This window comes from Mytilus trossulus, chromosome 1, assembly GCF_036588685.1.
Source record: "Mytilus trossulus isolate FHL-02 chromosome 1, PNRI_Mtr1.1.1.hap1, whole genome shotgun sequence".
Lineage (NCBI taxonomy): Eukaryota > Metazoa > Mollusca > Bivalvia > Mytilida > Mytilidae > Mytilus > Mytilus trossulus.
Genome location: NC_086373.1, coordinates 89,816,422 through 89,831,696, shown reverse-complemented (window position 1 = coordinate 89,831,696; position 15,275 = coordinate 89,816,422). Strand labels below are relative to the sequence as shown.

The following is a 15,275-nucleotide window of genomic DNA, read 5'->3' as shown; positions in this document are numbered from 1 at the left end:
TTTCATTCCTTAAATTCTCAACATAATTCCACTGCACTGAATCCAGATGAAATTAGTTACCTGCTAATTTTTTATCTGACTAGAGGCAACAAATTTAGGATTTTACTTTTGCACTATTATGTGCCACGAGTCCACTTTAAAGACTGGAACATTTCTTTCGAATAAATAATCATAATTGGCAAAATTGATAAACTAAAAGTTATAGTCATCTTAAAATATAAAAGATTATTTAACTTGACTCATGTTGTTAGAATGTCTTAGGATGGATGTGATATTGTGAATTTAAATATAGAATAAAGATGATCAATAATTTCACTCAATAATTGTTTTGTCTTATTTCAATTGTATGATTCATGCATCAACTACAGCGGCGGATCCAGAAATTTTCATAAGTGGGGCCCACTGACTGACCTAAGAGGGGGCCTGCTCCAGGCACGCTTCAGTGATCCCATACATAAGCAACCAAATTTTCATAAAAAAGGGGGGGGGCGCCTCTGGACTAAATGGGGTAAAGTACAACGAAATGTTTTAAAGTGTGTTTTGTATCTTTTTATTGAAATGCGAAGCCTTTTCCATTTCACAGGTTTCTTAAATAATAAGTTGAACTTCAACAGGATAGTGGTCGCTAACATCCAACATCTGAAATATAAAACTGCATATCTAATATGTATATTTATGATACAATTCGAATTAAATGATATACACAATTTAGCATGAATATTTTCATACAATTTGATAATTTCAGGACCCAGAAGGAAACAAAAGCGGAAATAGAGGTAAAAAAGATAGAATATAATAATGATGTGAACACTAGAAGAAGAAGAGAAAACATCGTATACTAGAGGGAGAATAAACATTAACCGAGGCAAACTATAGATAATAGTTAACAAGGGTAACAGATTATAATTAAATACGCCAGACGCGCATTTCGTCTACATAAGACTTATCACTGACGCTCAGATCAAAAACGTGAAAAACCAAACAAGTACAAAGTTGAAGAGCATTGAGGAATCAAAATTCCAAAATGTGGTGCCAAATACGGTTAAGGTAATCTATTCCATGGATAAGAAAATCCTTAGTTATTCGAAAAATTTAAAGTTTTGTAAAAATGACCATATAATTGATATTCATATCAACACCGAAGTGCTGACTACTGGGCTGCTGATACCCGCAAGGACGAAACGTTCACCAGCAGCGGTATCGACCCAGTAGGGTAAATAGTTATCAAAGGTATCAGGATTATACAATTTAGTACGCCAGACACACGTTTCGTCTACATAAGACTCATCAGTGACGCTATAAATACAATTATAAGGACCCAGAACAGGCTGTAAACTTTTATTAATCAATTTCAATATACATATAAGAACATTTTACTGGTGAAGAAGAATGTAGTGAAATTTTATTACAGTTAACATAATAATGTTTATCGGTTAACTGATAATACAGGTTTAATAACAGTTAAAATTCCGCATTTATTCTCGAGTCCCCCCCTTTTTTTTTGCATTCTGAACTTTGACCGTGTTTGTCACGTGACGTTAGCGAAATATGACGTCACGTCTAACGTTTGAACGGGAAGCTTGTTCAATTTGTAAATTTGTTTTTGTAAAATCCAGTTCCATCCTCAACACAGATGAAACCTCAAAAAATAAATAGGCAACCGCCTTATAGTTTACGATCAGGTGCAGAGAAAAAGTCTACTTCTACGCGTAAAAGAACAAATGTTAGTAAAATTCTTGTGCATTCTGATTCAAAAAGACCCATGGCTCCTCGTGGGAATCAAAACATTAATGCGGCGGGCAGTCAGCGCAGACGAAATTATTGCCTCCAACCAAAACCAAAGTGACCGTGCGGAGTTGGACCCTGTGACAGCAGCCATTCCTAGACCGTCACCTTCGAGAGTTTCGATGTCAAGTACAGATTCTCAGCGACCAGAATTATACGATGTCGCCACAACAAGCAACAGAAGAGCAGACGATATTGATTCTAGTATAGTTTCCCAAGTCGAGATAGTCCCATCGATTCAGTATAGTCATCGTATGTATACACATACATGAGGCCGAATTGCACCCCCTTTTATCATAGGAAGTCCCAGTCGCTAATTACAGGCTCGCACTCGGTCAGTTATGAAATTTCCCTAGTTAATCATATTCCGGAAAGCATCCCTAGCATATTTGACCCGATTGGGGCTCTTAAACCAATAAAGATTAAGGAAAAAATTTGGCGAGGTGAGTTTCTTCATTTAGGTTTATGACTAAAATCTGCTGCAGTTTTGGGCTCTGACTCTACTTTGGATGGCGATTTTGTTTTGAAAGGAGGTGCCTTTACTGTGGTTAATAAGAAACCAAATTATTTGAACAACATAGAAATTTGGACTTCGGCCTTTATGATTTATATGGCAATTCTATTAGAAAAATGGTCTATGAAAGCTTAAGAGTATTTGAAATATATGCAAAGCATTCGATTAGCGTCGTCTAGGGGTACTAGTAATGGCTGGGCCGTGTACGATGATCAATACCGACTAAAAAAAGAACGGTTTCCATCATCTTCCTGGGTGTGATTGATCAGGAATTGTGGGTTTTGTGCGTTGTGACAGGGAATGTCAATCAGTCACCGTCTGTAGTTATGAGCAATACTTATCATCCCTCCTCGAATAATCAATCAGCAAGGAATATGACTTAAATGTATCATAGCCTATACACATTGATGTGTTCACTCGTTTTATAGCTTACTTATCGTATTCTGGTTTACCATTATCTACAATCAATACATACTTATCCGGGATTATCCATAAATCATGAATTATTATGTGTAACTGTCACTGCATGTACTTTTATAGTTTCTAAATGTTTGAGGGAGTTCGGAGGTAGAGTCCCTAATTATCCGGTATTCGCGTTCCTGTCACTTTAGAAATTTTGCATAAAATTGTACGATCACTACCAGCCGTTTGCTCCTCTCTTTATGAATCTTGTCATTTCGCTTATGCATTTCGGTTTGTATTTTTTGCTTTATTAAGTATAGGTGAGCTCACTGCCGATACGAGTATAGTATTGGAGCCCACACAATTTTTCATTAATGATTTGTCAGTGAAATTTTTCAAATATTAGATATGAATTGCATTTGAAGATTTGAAGTTCGAAAGATGGCCAGAGAGGTACTTTAATGACTTTGGTTATTCCTCAAAGGAAGGCAGATCTTTGTCCTGTGCGCATGTTACGTGACTTTTTTGGAATAAGATACCCTGCTTCTGACAAACCCTTGTTTTTACATTTCAATGGTTCTCCATTGACTCGTTTTATATTTATTTCTATACTGAAGAAACCCCCTTTATTTTGTAGTGTTAAAGGTCACATTCCATCACATTCGTTTAGAATAGGCAGAGTGTCGCATTATATCAGAATAGGAGATTCGGATTCACAAATTACAAGTGGGGACGGGATGTTGGGTTTCTGATGCCTACTCTAGTTACATTCGGATTTGGAAGATTTATAGATACGAAGTCTTTGAACTTGTATCTTAATATGTTTTGTAAAGGTTTAAACAGAACAGTAACTTTTAAGAATTTTTGTCATTGTAGAACTCCGTCAAGTTTTGGTCTTGGGTTAAATCTATTATATATTGGGCTACCAGAAGCGTTAAGAGAAGACCAGGGGGTCAAAACCTGGGATTACAGCAGCGAGGGATGAAACGGAAAAATTTGTAACCTTCAGTTGAAGAGAATCTTAGATGTTATCCACCTCCACACATTTTGATCATCCATTTTGGGTTCTAACGATTTGGGTTTAATCTAAAGAAAAGAGCTAACTGAGCAGATAAGTTTGGACATTATGCGATTACATGTATTATTGCCAAATCTATCCTCGGTGTGGAGTGAAATTTTGCCTCGTAGATACTGGCACTTGACAGAAAATCAGGTGGCTATCAATTCGACTCGAAAACGAGTTAATGCAGCTCTTCGCAATATATTCAAGAATAATTACATCATGGCCTTGTAATTTGCCATCCAAATAAAAAAGCTCAAGGAAGAGAATTGTTTAGGAACGACGGAGTGCACATGTCAGATATAGGGATTGATGTTTTCTTAATTAATGTTCAGGGAGCTTTAGAGTCGTTTGCAAGTTTGGACCGTAGAGTATTTTCTAATCGATAAGTTTAATTATATTTCAGTATGGTGTAGTAAACTCGTTTCGTTGGGGATGAGAGTGTATAGACCTTCTCATTTAGAGGGATCTGGAAAGATGACAGGGGGGTCATGACCCTATAATTCTACGTTAGACCATTTGTTAAAATTTTCTACTGTGGTACCACAGGGAAGTTGTGTCATTAATGAACGGCTTTCTCTTGTTTACCAGAGCGGTCGGTTCATCACTGTCACCAGTTTTGAATTTTATCCTCCGAGTACCGAGGAAGCGTTATTCAAATTATGGCCTAGCGTCAGTGTGGGGTCGTGCTCCTCGTTCACTCTAATTTTCCTTAGAGAAACTTTTGTTACTTCTGTTACCAGAAGAATACCTTCTTGCTAATATCAAAAATGCCGGCGGTTTGTATCGTCTTGCCAGACCTCGTTTACTGTTTTCACCTGCGGCCGATTTGATTCCACATATGATTTCTTGAATTATTTAGTATTAAGAAGTTGCGGATTGGTCGCCTATGAGACAACTCAACTGTATAAATAACGTTGTTATTGGCATCTTAAAGTAACCATACAAACTTCAACAATGAGCAAAATCCTTACCATATGCGGCCAGGTTTATGCCACACAATATTTCTTGAATTATTTTAATCTTTAATTAATGGAAATCAAGCAACACATATATAATAATGGTGTGAACACCAGAAGAAAAAGAGAGAACATCGGATATATCAGAAAGAAAATAAACGAAAATCGAGGGAAACAATAGATAAAATATAACAATGATGTGAACACCAGAAGAAGAAGAGAAAACATCAAATTAATAAGAGGGACAATTAACGAAAATGGAGGCAAAAAAAATGGATAAAATAAAATAATGACGTTAACACCAGAAGAAAAAGAGAAAACATCGGAGATATTAGAGGGACAATAGGGTAATGCATGTTTATGAATGAATACGTCCAATATTTGTGCTGAATTTGATTTTCTGTTATAATGATTCAAACACATGTTTCAATTATCTCATCGCTATCTACAGACTCAGTAGATGTTTATATTTAGACTACTTTGGATACCTTCCCTTACTCTGAAGCTTCTAATATGCAGATATTCTCGTTATCATAGCACCATAAAAACACTAACATGCAACTGTTACTGTTAGATAACGTTTTCTTCATAACAAGGATTTCTAATAACGTTACCACCATATTGTATCATCAAAATAAACGTTAAAACCTACCCTTTGGTAAGTCAATCCTAATGTGTTCTCGAACTGATACACGTTAGCTGAACCTGGTTTTACTGCCTGTTGAAGTTTGGTTCCAGAGACTACGATTCTATCGTAGAACAAAAGTTGATATTATTACACACATTCATATTTTGTATCTTTTTTTTTATATTTCTATAGGTTTTTATTTAGTTATTATATTAGTTTCTTTTACCCTGTTTATGTAGTAATATTTAAAAATAATGAAAAATGCTGTTCTAGTTTCATTCAAATGTTTGTGGAACGACACAAAGAGAGAGAGATGAAAAAAAAAAGAAAAAAAAGAAAGAGAAAAACATTCTATAATATTTGACAACCTCACACCCGTTTCAACCCGAATTTGTACAATACAATTCCGAAATTTCTGTTTTTTATTGGTTGAGGGTTGGTAAAAAGATATGCCCTTGAATTTTGCACAAAAAATGATAATCATATTAAGAGAATGACAGAGCTTTGAATATTTAGAAATCGCTATTATATCTATATAACTATGTATTCATTCATCATACCTATCATAAGCACAGTTAGTGTTTTGAGATGTGGTAGTATCAGCATCCCAATCAAGCAGCCAATGGAAGTCAACATTGTCATAATAAAATTGCTTTGAAGCCAACTCTTCAACCTTGGCATAGGAACAATCTGCATTGAAATCTCCGAACGTCATTATATTCTTATGGATAAAAAGACAACATTTATCAGTTTTGTTATATCAACGACACAAGTCATTACTTGATTAGGTCTTACGCGAAAGTTGATAAATATTTTTTTTAATATTTTTTAATATTTATAAAGGAACAGGTTTTATCAAAAATAATGAAAAGCAGTGGAGTACTAATTCAATATAAGTATTTTTTGTAAAAAGCCCAACTCTGGTTGCGGAATGTCTCGTTGTGTTGAAGACCAATTGGTCACCGGTGCTTGTTTCGGGTTGTTTTCTCAAGAAAACATTTCACATTTCCATTCGCAATTTTATTAAATGATTTTCAAGATTTATCAATAAAGGCTTGACTATTTCATGAAATAAATTTTTTTTGAATTTCGCGCCCGAAGAGCGAATTTATGTTATTGAGCACGATCAAATCTAAACATAATAAAGCCAGGGAGTTATACGTTGCAAGGTTAGGCCCTATATTACTTAAACATGATAGGCACATTTACATTGTCTGAGGGAGTTTCAATAACCTTCTTTTCGTTCATAAGTTAAGAGAAATTATTATTAATAATAATTTCTTAACTTATGAACGGGTACCTCTACTGTTCTTTTTGATGACAAAATAAAATTGAATACAACTGCGTGTAATAGGCCATTCAAAATAAAATCGATAAAAACAAAATACAATCACTGATTCATTCTATCTTTGTCTTTTATTATTCTCTGCACTTATATAAGCTTTTGAAAAACAATTTCCTCATCGGTAGACATATATTGGTTTATAAGACAAAATGTACGTCATTGGTCTAGAGGTCGAGTGACTAACCTTTTTAATATTGTCTTATATTTATATGTTCAACAAGTAATCTGCAAGCAGTATATCAGATATTGCTATTTGATTTGATTAATTTTGTATTATTTCTTTTTGCAACAAACCTTTTATAGTGTTTAATGGCATCAAACTATTGAATTAGATTAATTACCGAATTATTAGTTTTTTAAAACCTTTTATTTTTACTTTCATTCTCATGAAATGGCTCAGAATATGAACTGGAAACAGTACAATAATCAGAAGAGAAAAAAAACCCAATCGACAAATACAAACACAAACATATAAATGATAGCTCACCGTTATTCCCCACTTGTTTACGGTGTCTTGGTACACATTAAACAAATAACCGATTTCTGCGACAGCAGCGTCTGGTTTTGCATGTATACCAGTCACAACAAATCTTGTATCTGAAAATGAACATTGACCTTATAAGATTTATAACAGCATGCGAAATTTTGTATGATACAAAAGCATCAACTATAAACCAGTATCAGAGATCTTGAGAACACTTTAACTAACTAGCATATCTTCCAGCATGACCTTTTATAGCCTTCTATATTAATCCTGGTATCTATGATGAGTTTATATTATATTATACTAGGCACAGTAAAATTTTTACTTATAAATTATATCAACTATTTAACAAACAAAAAAACTCACAAAAGAAACCAGGATAAAAGGCCAACAAAAAATACGAAGTTAAAGGGCATTATAAGGACCCTTTATCACAAAAGGTTTTGCCAAATACATCTAAGGTTATCTATTCTTTAAGCAAAAATACTTTGTATTTCAAACAGTTAAAAGTTTTGAAACAACTACTTTATAAACATGACCTTACAAAGGCATGATATGTCAAAACAGACTAGCTGACTACTGTGGTGTTAATAACCTCGAGAATGAAACATCCAAGAGTAGTGGGATCGATTCAGTGTTTGTAAAAAACTCATCAAAAAAATATCAGTCTTTTAGTTCGTACGCCAACCGGAAGTTTAGTCTCAAAAGACTCCGTATGGATGACGGAATACAACTATTCAAAAGGCAAAATAAAGTTCGAAGTAAAAGAGCACTTGGTTTCCTAAATTCAGAAAGGTTTTGAGCTAATAACATGTGGGAGGAAACCTAATCCAGCAGTGACATTGACTTAGTGATATTTACTAAGCATAAGATATCTTTAACTGAAATGTGTTTATATCAGAAAGTGTTGGCCACCGATCCCAAATGCGCCAAACCCTGTGAAAGGGTAACAAATAAATCGGACTAAAACACCAAAGATATTCTAAAATAAATGAAGCCATTCACCAGTAACTTATTTTTTTAACATCAAATTTTGTAAATTTTACAGCAACGGGTTACGCATAGAATAAAGGATATAGGTTATATAGTCGAATTCTAAATGAGAAGCTCAAAATATTGTCGTCAATAGTCAAATTAGATATAAATAGGAAAAATGAAGATAATATGAACGTTAAACATACACACTGAAAACACAGAAAGCACAAAATCCTGATGGAATATAGCAAAATGTACTGAACATTTATATCAGGTGACATTACATCAACTGACGAACATTTATACCAGCCACATAAATTATGCTTCTGAAAAAAACAACTTTCAAAATGTCTAACATGTGGTAACGACAAATATTGCATCTGCAACTAACATCAACTGATTAACTAACATAAATAGTGTCTTTATTTCATTTACTCGTGTATTTGAAAATAAATGTGTCAAAAATACCTGTTCCCCCATGTACAGGTTGGAAGAGAGCACTGTATGGTTCCCTTTCAAACCAGTCACTATAATCATCAGGACCGTCATCATACTGGTGAACATCTAATAATTTCAAAGTACGCACTCTGTAAAACAAACGCTGACGTAATTGATATTTTACAATGCATGTTATTTAATTTTGAAACGACTTCTGATGTTATCCACTTTTATTCATATTCTTTTTTCGTTGTCGTTTTCATCATTCCTATGGTTGTTACACTTTCGTATTTGACAATTCCATTCAAAAGAATTAAATTGGATTTGACTCTTAGCAATCGCATTTAAAATAAAACACTTGATTACAAGCCATTATAACTTCTTCTTGTTTAGAAACTTCTTTGGATTCGAGCGTCACTGATGAGTCTTTTGTAGACTAAACGCGCGTTTGGCGTATACTTGATTTAGTCCTGGTTTCTATGATGAGTTCATTGTGACAACACTATCCACTATATTGTTTCACAAGTTATAAATACAAGTAAATAACTTACTTGTAGAAGTAAGCATACTGTTCTTTGTATGAAGATCTTCCCAGGCGTTCGCTCACTGTCATACCGTAACTATCGGTCCTGTAAAAAAGCAGTGTCCATCGGTTAGTTATCGAACAACTCATGGGTTTTTTATTGAAGAATATTTTTTTATCTCAAAAATAATCTTTTGTAAGGATTATTAAAACAAACAGATTTAATTGCGGCGGTTATATTGTTCATTTCATAATTCAAATTTACTAGACATGACATTTTGAGTTTTACAAATGAAGTAAATAAAAAGGTAATATATAAGTCTGTTCATACCTTTTAGTATAGTGTAGCTAATTTTATCCTTTTAATGATGATAAAGGATAAGGTTCACTGAAGGCCATTGAATTTCATCAAAAAATTCAAAATTGCTATTATTTTATTCTTAAATGGATATATTTCAAAAGATTTACTTCTTTGTTACTAGAAATTCTTGTATATAAAGAGTACATTTTTGGTCTCAATGTAAGCACATTTTTGATATTTTTGCGATGCTATGATTTTGTGCATTTTTGAGAACCACAAGCTTGATGAAACCCTTGGCCGAAATCTAGGATCCAAAATGTTCTTTAACCAAGAGTGGTCAATGATGATATTGCACCCCTAGACACAAAGCAAACTTTCTGGTAGCGACCAAAATAAATCATACTTAACATGGTTGACAGTTGTTGAAAATTTGACCAAAATTGATGTTACAACTCAAATAATGCACACTTAAAAGGTCAATACTTGTCGTGAACTCAATCATTTCAGTCTCTAGTATTCGTTATACGTTTGTCTATTTTTCAGTTCAATTTTGATGTTAACATCTGTTTGTGTATTTAATGTGTTTATAACTACAAACGATGTGGTTTATCAGCTATAAAACTTACTTGTTCACTAGTGTCCAAAGATCTTGTAATGCCTCACCGCTTATGTCTCGTATTTCTTGTATCAATATCAAGTCATACCTTAGTACAATCTGTTTATTGAAAAACTTCTTTAATTTATGTTAGTAAATTTAGAAAAACAACATTTAGCAAATTGGTAGAATACTACCCTAACTTCATTGGTTGTTTTGTATTGTTTAAATCTAAATATCGTACGTAAGCGTTCATGATTGTTCCAAAATATTTGGCGTAGAACGCATCTGTTGACGTCTATTCAAGAACATGTAGTGCGCATTGAAGTTATTATTAAACAGCTACATCATTGAACAACCTTGTTAAACTATTTATTTTAAAGATTAACACAATATCATATTTTCCCAAAAAGTTTTAAGAATTTTTTTTCTATGTTGTCCTAGGTCGAAATATACAATTGCTGACTGAGTGTTAGTTATCGATTCTTTTATTAGATTTTTACACATTTGTAGTTTCATGTTAACATTTGTTCCAAAAACACCCAATGTTGATAAATAAAGAAACCATACAGCCACTGCCTCAGGTAAAGTTGACCTTAGATAAATCAGGCTATTCATTTTATGTTTCTTTTGATCATCTAACTCCAAATGTTTCTAATTTCGCCTTGTTTTCAAATGTGTAGGTATGAGCGGTTTTTTTTGTACAAAGTCCAGCGAAGCACATCAGATGCATGACATTTATTACAGAATGGGTTTCAATCACATTTCTTTACAGCCTTTTTCAATACATTTCATCGAAGCAAAATATAAATATTGGACTAAAACTTACCATTTTACAAACAGTGTTATTAAGGATAAATGTGTCATTTGAGCATTAATTGACCATTCATGAACAGATATCGCAGTCAACAAATCTGTTACGTAGATGTTATATTTCTTAGCACAATATCAATTTCGGCAACACTGGTGCTTTCAACTTTATACTTGTTTATTTTGATCTGACCGGCACTGATTAGTGTTATGTAGACGCGCGTCTGGATATCAAATTACCAAATTATAAACCTCGTACCTTTGAAAACTATTTACATCGAAGGGTCGATGCAACTGCTGGTGGACTATTAGTCCCCGAGGGTATCACCAGCCCAGTAGCCAGTACTTCGGTACTGGCATGAAAATACGGATTTTTTGTGTTATTAAAATTTGCTGTTACAAAATGATAAAAATTATTATAAATTAAGGAATGTATCTCCCTCGTGCAAAGCTCTGATTTCTTTCACGGATTTGGCTATACTTTTTGGACCTTTTGGATTATAGCTCTTCATCTTTTATATAAGCTTTGGATTTCAAATATTTTGGCCACGAGCATCACTGAAGAGACATGTATTGTCGAAATGCGCATCTGGTGCAAGAAAATTAGTACCGTTAATTTTATTTACTACCACTGGGTCGATGCCTCTGCTGGTGGACTATTAGTCCCCGAGGGTATCACCAGCCCAGTAGCCAGTACTTCGGTACTGGCATGAAAATACGGATTTTTTGTGTTATTAAAATTTGCTGTTACAAAATGATAAAAATTATTATAAATTAAGGAATGTATCTCCCTCGTGCAAAGCTCTGATTTCTTTCACGGATTTGGCTATACTTTTTGGACCTTTTGGATTATAGCTCTTCATCTTTTATATAAGCTTTGGATTTCAAATATTTTGGCCACGAGCATCACTGAAGAGACATGTATTGTCGAAATGCGCATCTGGTGTACCGTTAATTTTATTTACACAAGCCGAGTATTCAGCATTTTCGTTTTGACATGAATATCAATTATATGGTCATTTTTATAAATTTAAAACTATAAACTTTTCGAAATACTAAGATTTTTTTTTTTTTATCTCAAGCATATATTCTCATAGCCGTATTTGACACAACTTTTTGGAATTTTAGGTCGGTCTTCAATGAACTTTTTACTTGTAAGGCTTTCTAACAATTTTTACCGATGTTCAAAACTCATTAATTCCAATTATCCTTTATTCTTGCTAAACATTGAAAAACATCGATTAAGTATTTAAAATGTATAAGAAATAAGGAAAATAATGGAGAGGAGCATTATATTAACGCACGTCTGTCGTTTCAAATTATAGGCCTTGATCTTTTGATATCTATTGGACGTTAGATGACCGAAAGCAGAAGGCAAATTGAGAAATATAATTACCAATTTGTTACAGACCTTGATATTTTTGGGATTAATACAATTATATTTTTTTCTTGATTTTAAAATACTCTCTTCTTAATATTCACTACACTATAAAAACAAAAAAGGTAAAAAAAATTAAACAATAAGGAAATCTCAAGAGAGTTCTAAGCATTTTAGAACGTGTTACTCGAAAGACAGAATGAACAATGGCACACTCAAACAGATACTAAACTAGTACTTTGAACTTAATATTATGCTTTTCAATCCTAAATTATCTTTTGCATTAGTTTAGGTTTGAATGGTTCTCATTATTCTACTTCGTCTGTTAGCACTTAATGAAATTTTAAATAAATACACTTAGTTAATTTTACGAACGCCATCACGAGTTGGTTGACCGTTATGGAATAACCGTTTCACAAATGGTATCGGATATGTTCCTTACGTCGTAACTACAATCCCCTTCCCTTTCATGAATGTTACCTACCGAATTAGAATTTTAACCGGATTTGTAATCACATAAGCAACACGACGGGTGCCACACGTAGAACAGGATCTGCTTACCCTTCCGGAGCACCTGAGATCACCCATAGTTTTTGGTGGGGTTCGTGTTGTATATTCTTTAGTTTTCTATGTTGTGTCATGTGTACTAATGTGTGTCTGTTTGTCTTTTTCATTTTAAGCCATGGCGTTGTCAGTTTATTTTCGATTTATGAGTTTGACTGTCCCTTTGGTATCTTTTATGCCGTCCTTACTCAATTCTTTTTATAAGTAGGACAGAGAGATAATTGGATACCATTCGGAGAACCAATATCCAGAGAGAGTATCAAAACATAAACAAGGTGTAAGGGTGCGCACAACTTTCAGGTGCAGCTACCAGCAACGATATGGACAAGCATTGAAGCACACGAAACGTGGTAGTGTCACTATATTTTTTTGATTAAGAGTCATCCAAACCTAAAAGCCTTTGGGAAAGGGGTTTTTAATTTTTCAATACTTAAAGTTGAACAAACCTCTTTGATGTAGTTAGCTATCTCTGGGTCACTCATTTTAGATTTTCCGAACGTTTTGATGTTGAATGCTGATACAAGAAGTGGAGTACCGTTACGGAGTTTTGGATCTTTACGTGTGGATCTAGGTTTTGCTTGAATCAGTAATGCCATATACAGCACTAAACCGATTATAAGATATTTACACATTGCAGGTTCTAAAAAATATGTGAATACAAATAGAATAAATATAGAATAAACGTGAATGTGACAACGATAACCAATCATCAGAGGACATGTGAAGTCAATATACAACCTTCAACAATAGACAAGTATCTATGGAATATGTCAAGTCCCTAAGTCGTTCCGAGACTAGAAATTTTAAAAGACACCTCAAAAGTTATTTATTCAACACAAAATTCAATTAATGACAAAAACACATCAGAATATTACTGATGACAATCAGTGACGAGCTAGTGATATGAGACAGGCATATCAAATGAGATAAGGTAAAATTAGAAAAAGAGGCAAACGATTCCAAAAGGGGCTTTTAAAACTCATAACATGCCAAAAAACGCCATGGCAAAAAAAAAACCAAATAACTAAGAAAATACAAACTGCTGTTACAAAACTAAAGGCTGGGCAACACGAACCGCACTAGGGAAGAACAAAAAGTAACAAAAAGTAACAATCTTGTGCAAGGATAGTGCAAATGTTATTAGAACTTCAATGTACAATAGAATAAACAAAAGAAATATGTTCTTAATAAATCCTGAATGATTGAAAAAAAATAAATCACAAAAATATTGAACTCTGAGGAAAATTCAAAACGGAATGTCAGAAAAGGATGGTAATTTGGCTAAATGGCAGACGTCAATGTAGTTAATGAAATATAAAGGTTTAATGAACTGATAAAGAAAACTGTACAGCGAATGACGAATAGATAAGAAGCAGAAATCAAAATATATCATTAACCTAATATAGATATATACTTACAGTGTAGCAAGTTTACAAAACGTGACAGTCCCGAGATAGAGTGTTCTATGGGTAACTGTTTATATAGCATGGTGATATTGTGAAGTAGTTGAAGAGTGAGAAAACGACAGATGTAACAGTAATTTTAATACTTTGAACATGTGAACACACATTTGGAACCGGTCTAAATTTAAATTCTATCATGAGTGATTTTATTTATGTTTAGACATACTTGTATAATTAATAAGGTTGTCTTCACATGGGGCGCAAGACATTTGGGTCAAATCATAAGAGTCAACAGGGTATCTTGTGACTCATGTTTACATTTTGGCTATTTACTTTTTTTACTCTTACGGATAAATTGCAGGTTATCTTTTATTTTAAAACAAAGTTTTTTTCAAACAATATAAAAATCCATTTTTTGGAAATCAATGATAGTTGAATAGAAAAGAACTTTACGCTTAACATCATCTAGTTGGAATGGGTTTTAAAGTAGTCAGCACTTCTGTGTTGACATAAATTATCATTTATAATGTCATACGGCTCTTGGGCTGATATTGATCCTAGGGCTGATAATACATGCGATATGAAAAATGCCATGTGATAATATCAGATTATTACATGGCATTTTTCATATCGCATGTATTATCAGCCCTAGGTTCAATATCAGCCCAAGAGCCGCATGGCTCGAGGGCTGATATTGACCGAGGGCTGATAATACATACGATATGAAAAATGGCATGTCATGATCTTTTTATCATATGCTTCAATAGTAGAGAAAAATAAAAGATTCATATAATGATCCTTTTACGGACGTCGGACCCAAAATTTGTTACATTCAATATGACATCTTTCTATCATATGCCACAACAGAGAAAAAAAAACACACATTCTTAGTTTAAACATATTTATGTATAGTGGATTTGGAAACAAGTTTTGCAACTTATATTAATCCTTTCCACTTTGCGGTAATGGACGGCTCGAAAAAAAGATAATTTAACAATATGCATAATGAAAATCGTTTGGAAAAGTCAACTTTTTTAAAGTAACTTTCTAAATTATGTTTCAGAAAAACTTAAAAAGTACCTTTATTTAATAATATTTTTTTTTTAATTTA

At 33.4% G+C, this 15,275-nt stretch overlaps 1 protein-coding gene across 1 annotated transcript; it reads right to left on the bottom strand.

The window, feature by feature from the left end:
- Positions 1 to 526: 526 nt before the first annotated feature.
- LOC134689795 (deoxyribonuclease-1-like) lies at positions 527 to 14,289 on the bottom strand. Its single transcript, XM_063549767.1, has 9 exons — positions 14,180 to 14,289; positions 13,208 to 13,401; positions 10,041 to 10,129; positions 9,142 to 9,219; positions 8,621 to 8,739; positions 7,181 to 7,290; positions 5,909 to 6,069; positions 5,373 to 5,469; positions 527 to 639 (listed from the first exon to the last, which is right to left on the bottom strand). The coding sequence occupies exons 2-9, from the start codon at positions 13,391 to 13,393 to the stop codon at positions 589 to 591; spliced, it is 891 nt and encodes a 296-aa protein (XP_063405837.1). The 5' UTR covers positions 13,394 to 13,401; positions 14,180 to 14,289; the 3' UTR covers positions 527 to 588.
- Positions 14,290 to 15,275: the final 986 nt, after the last annotated feature.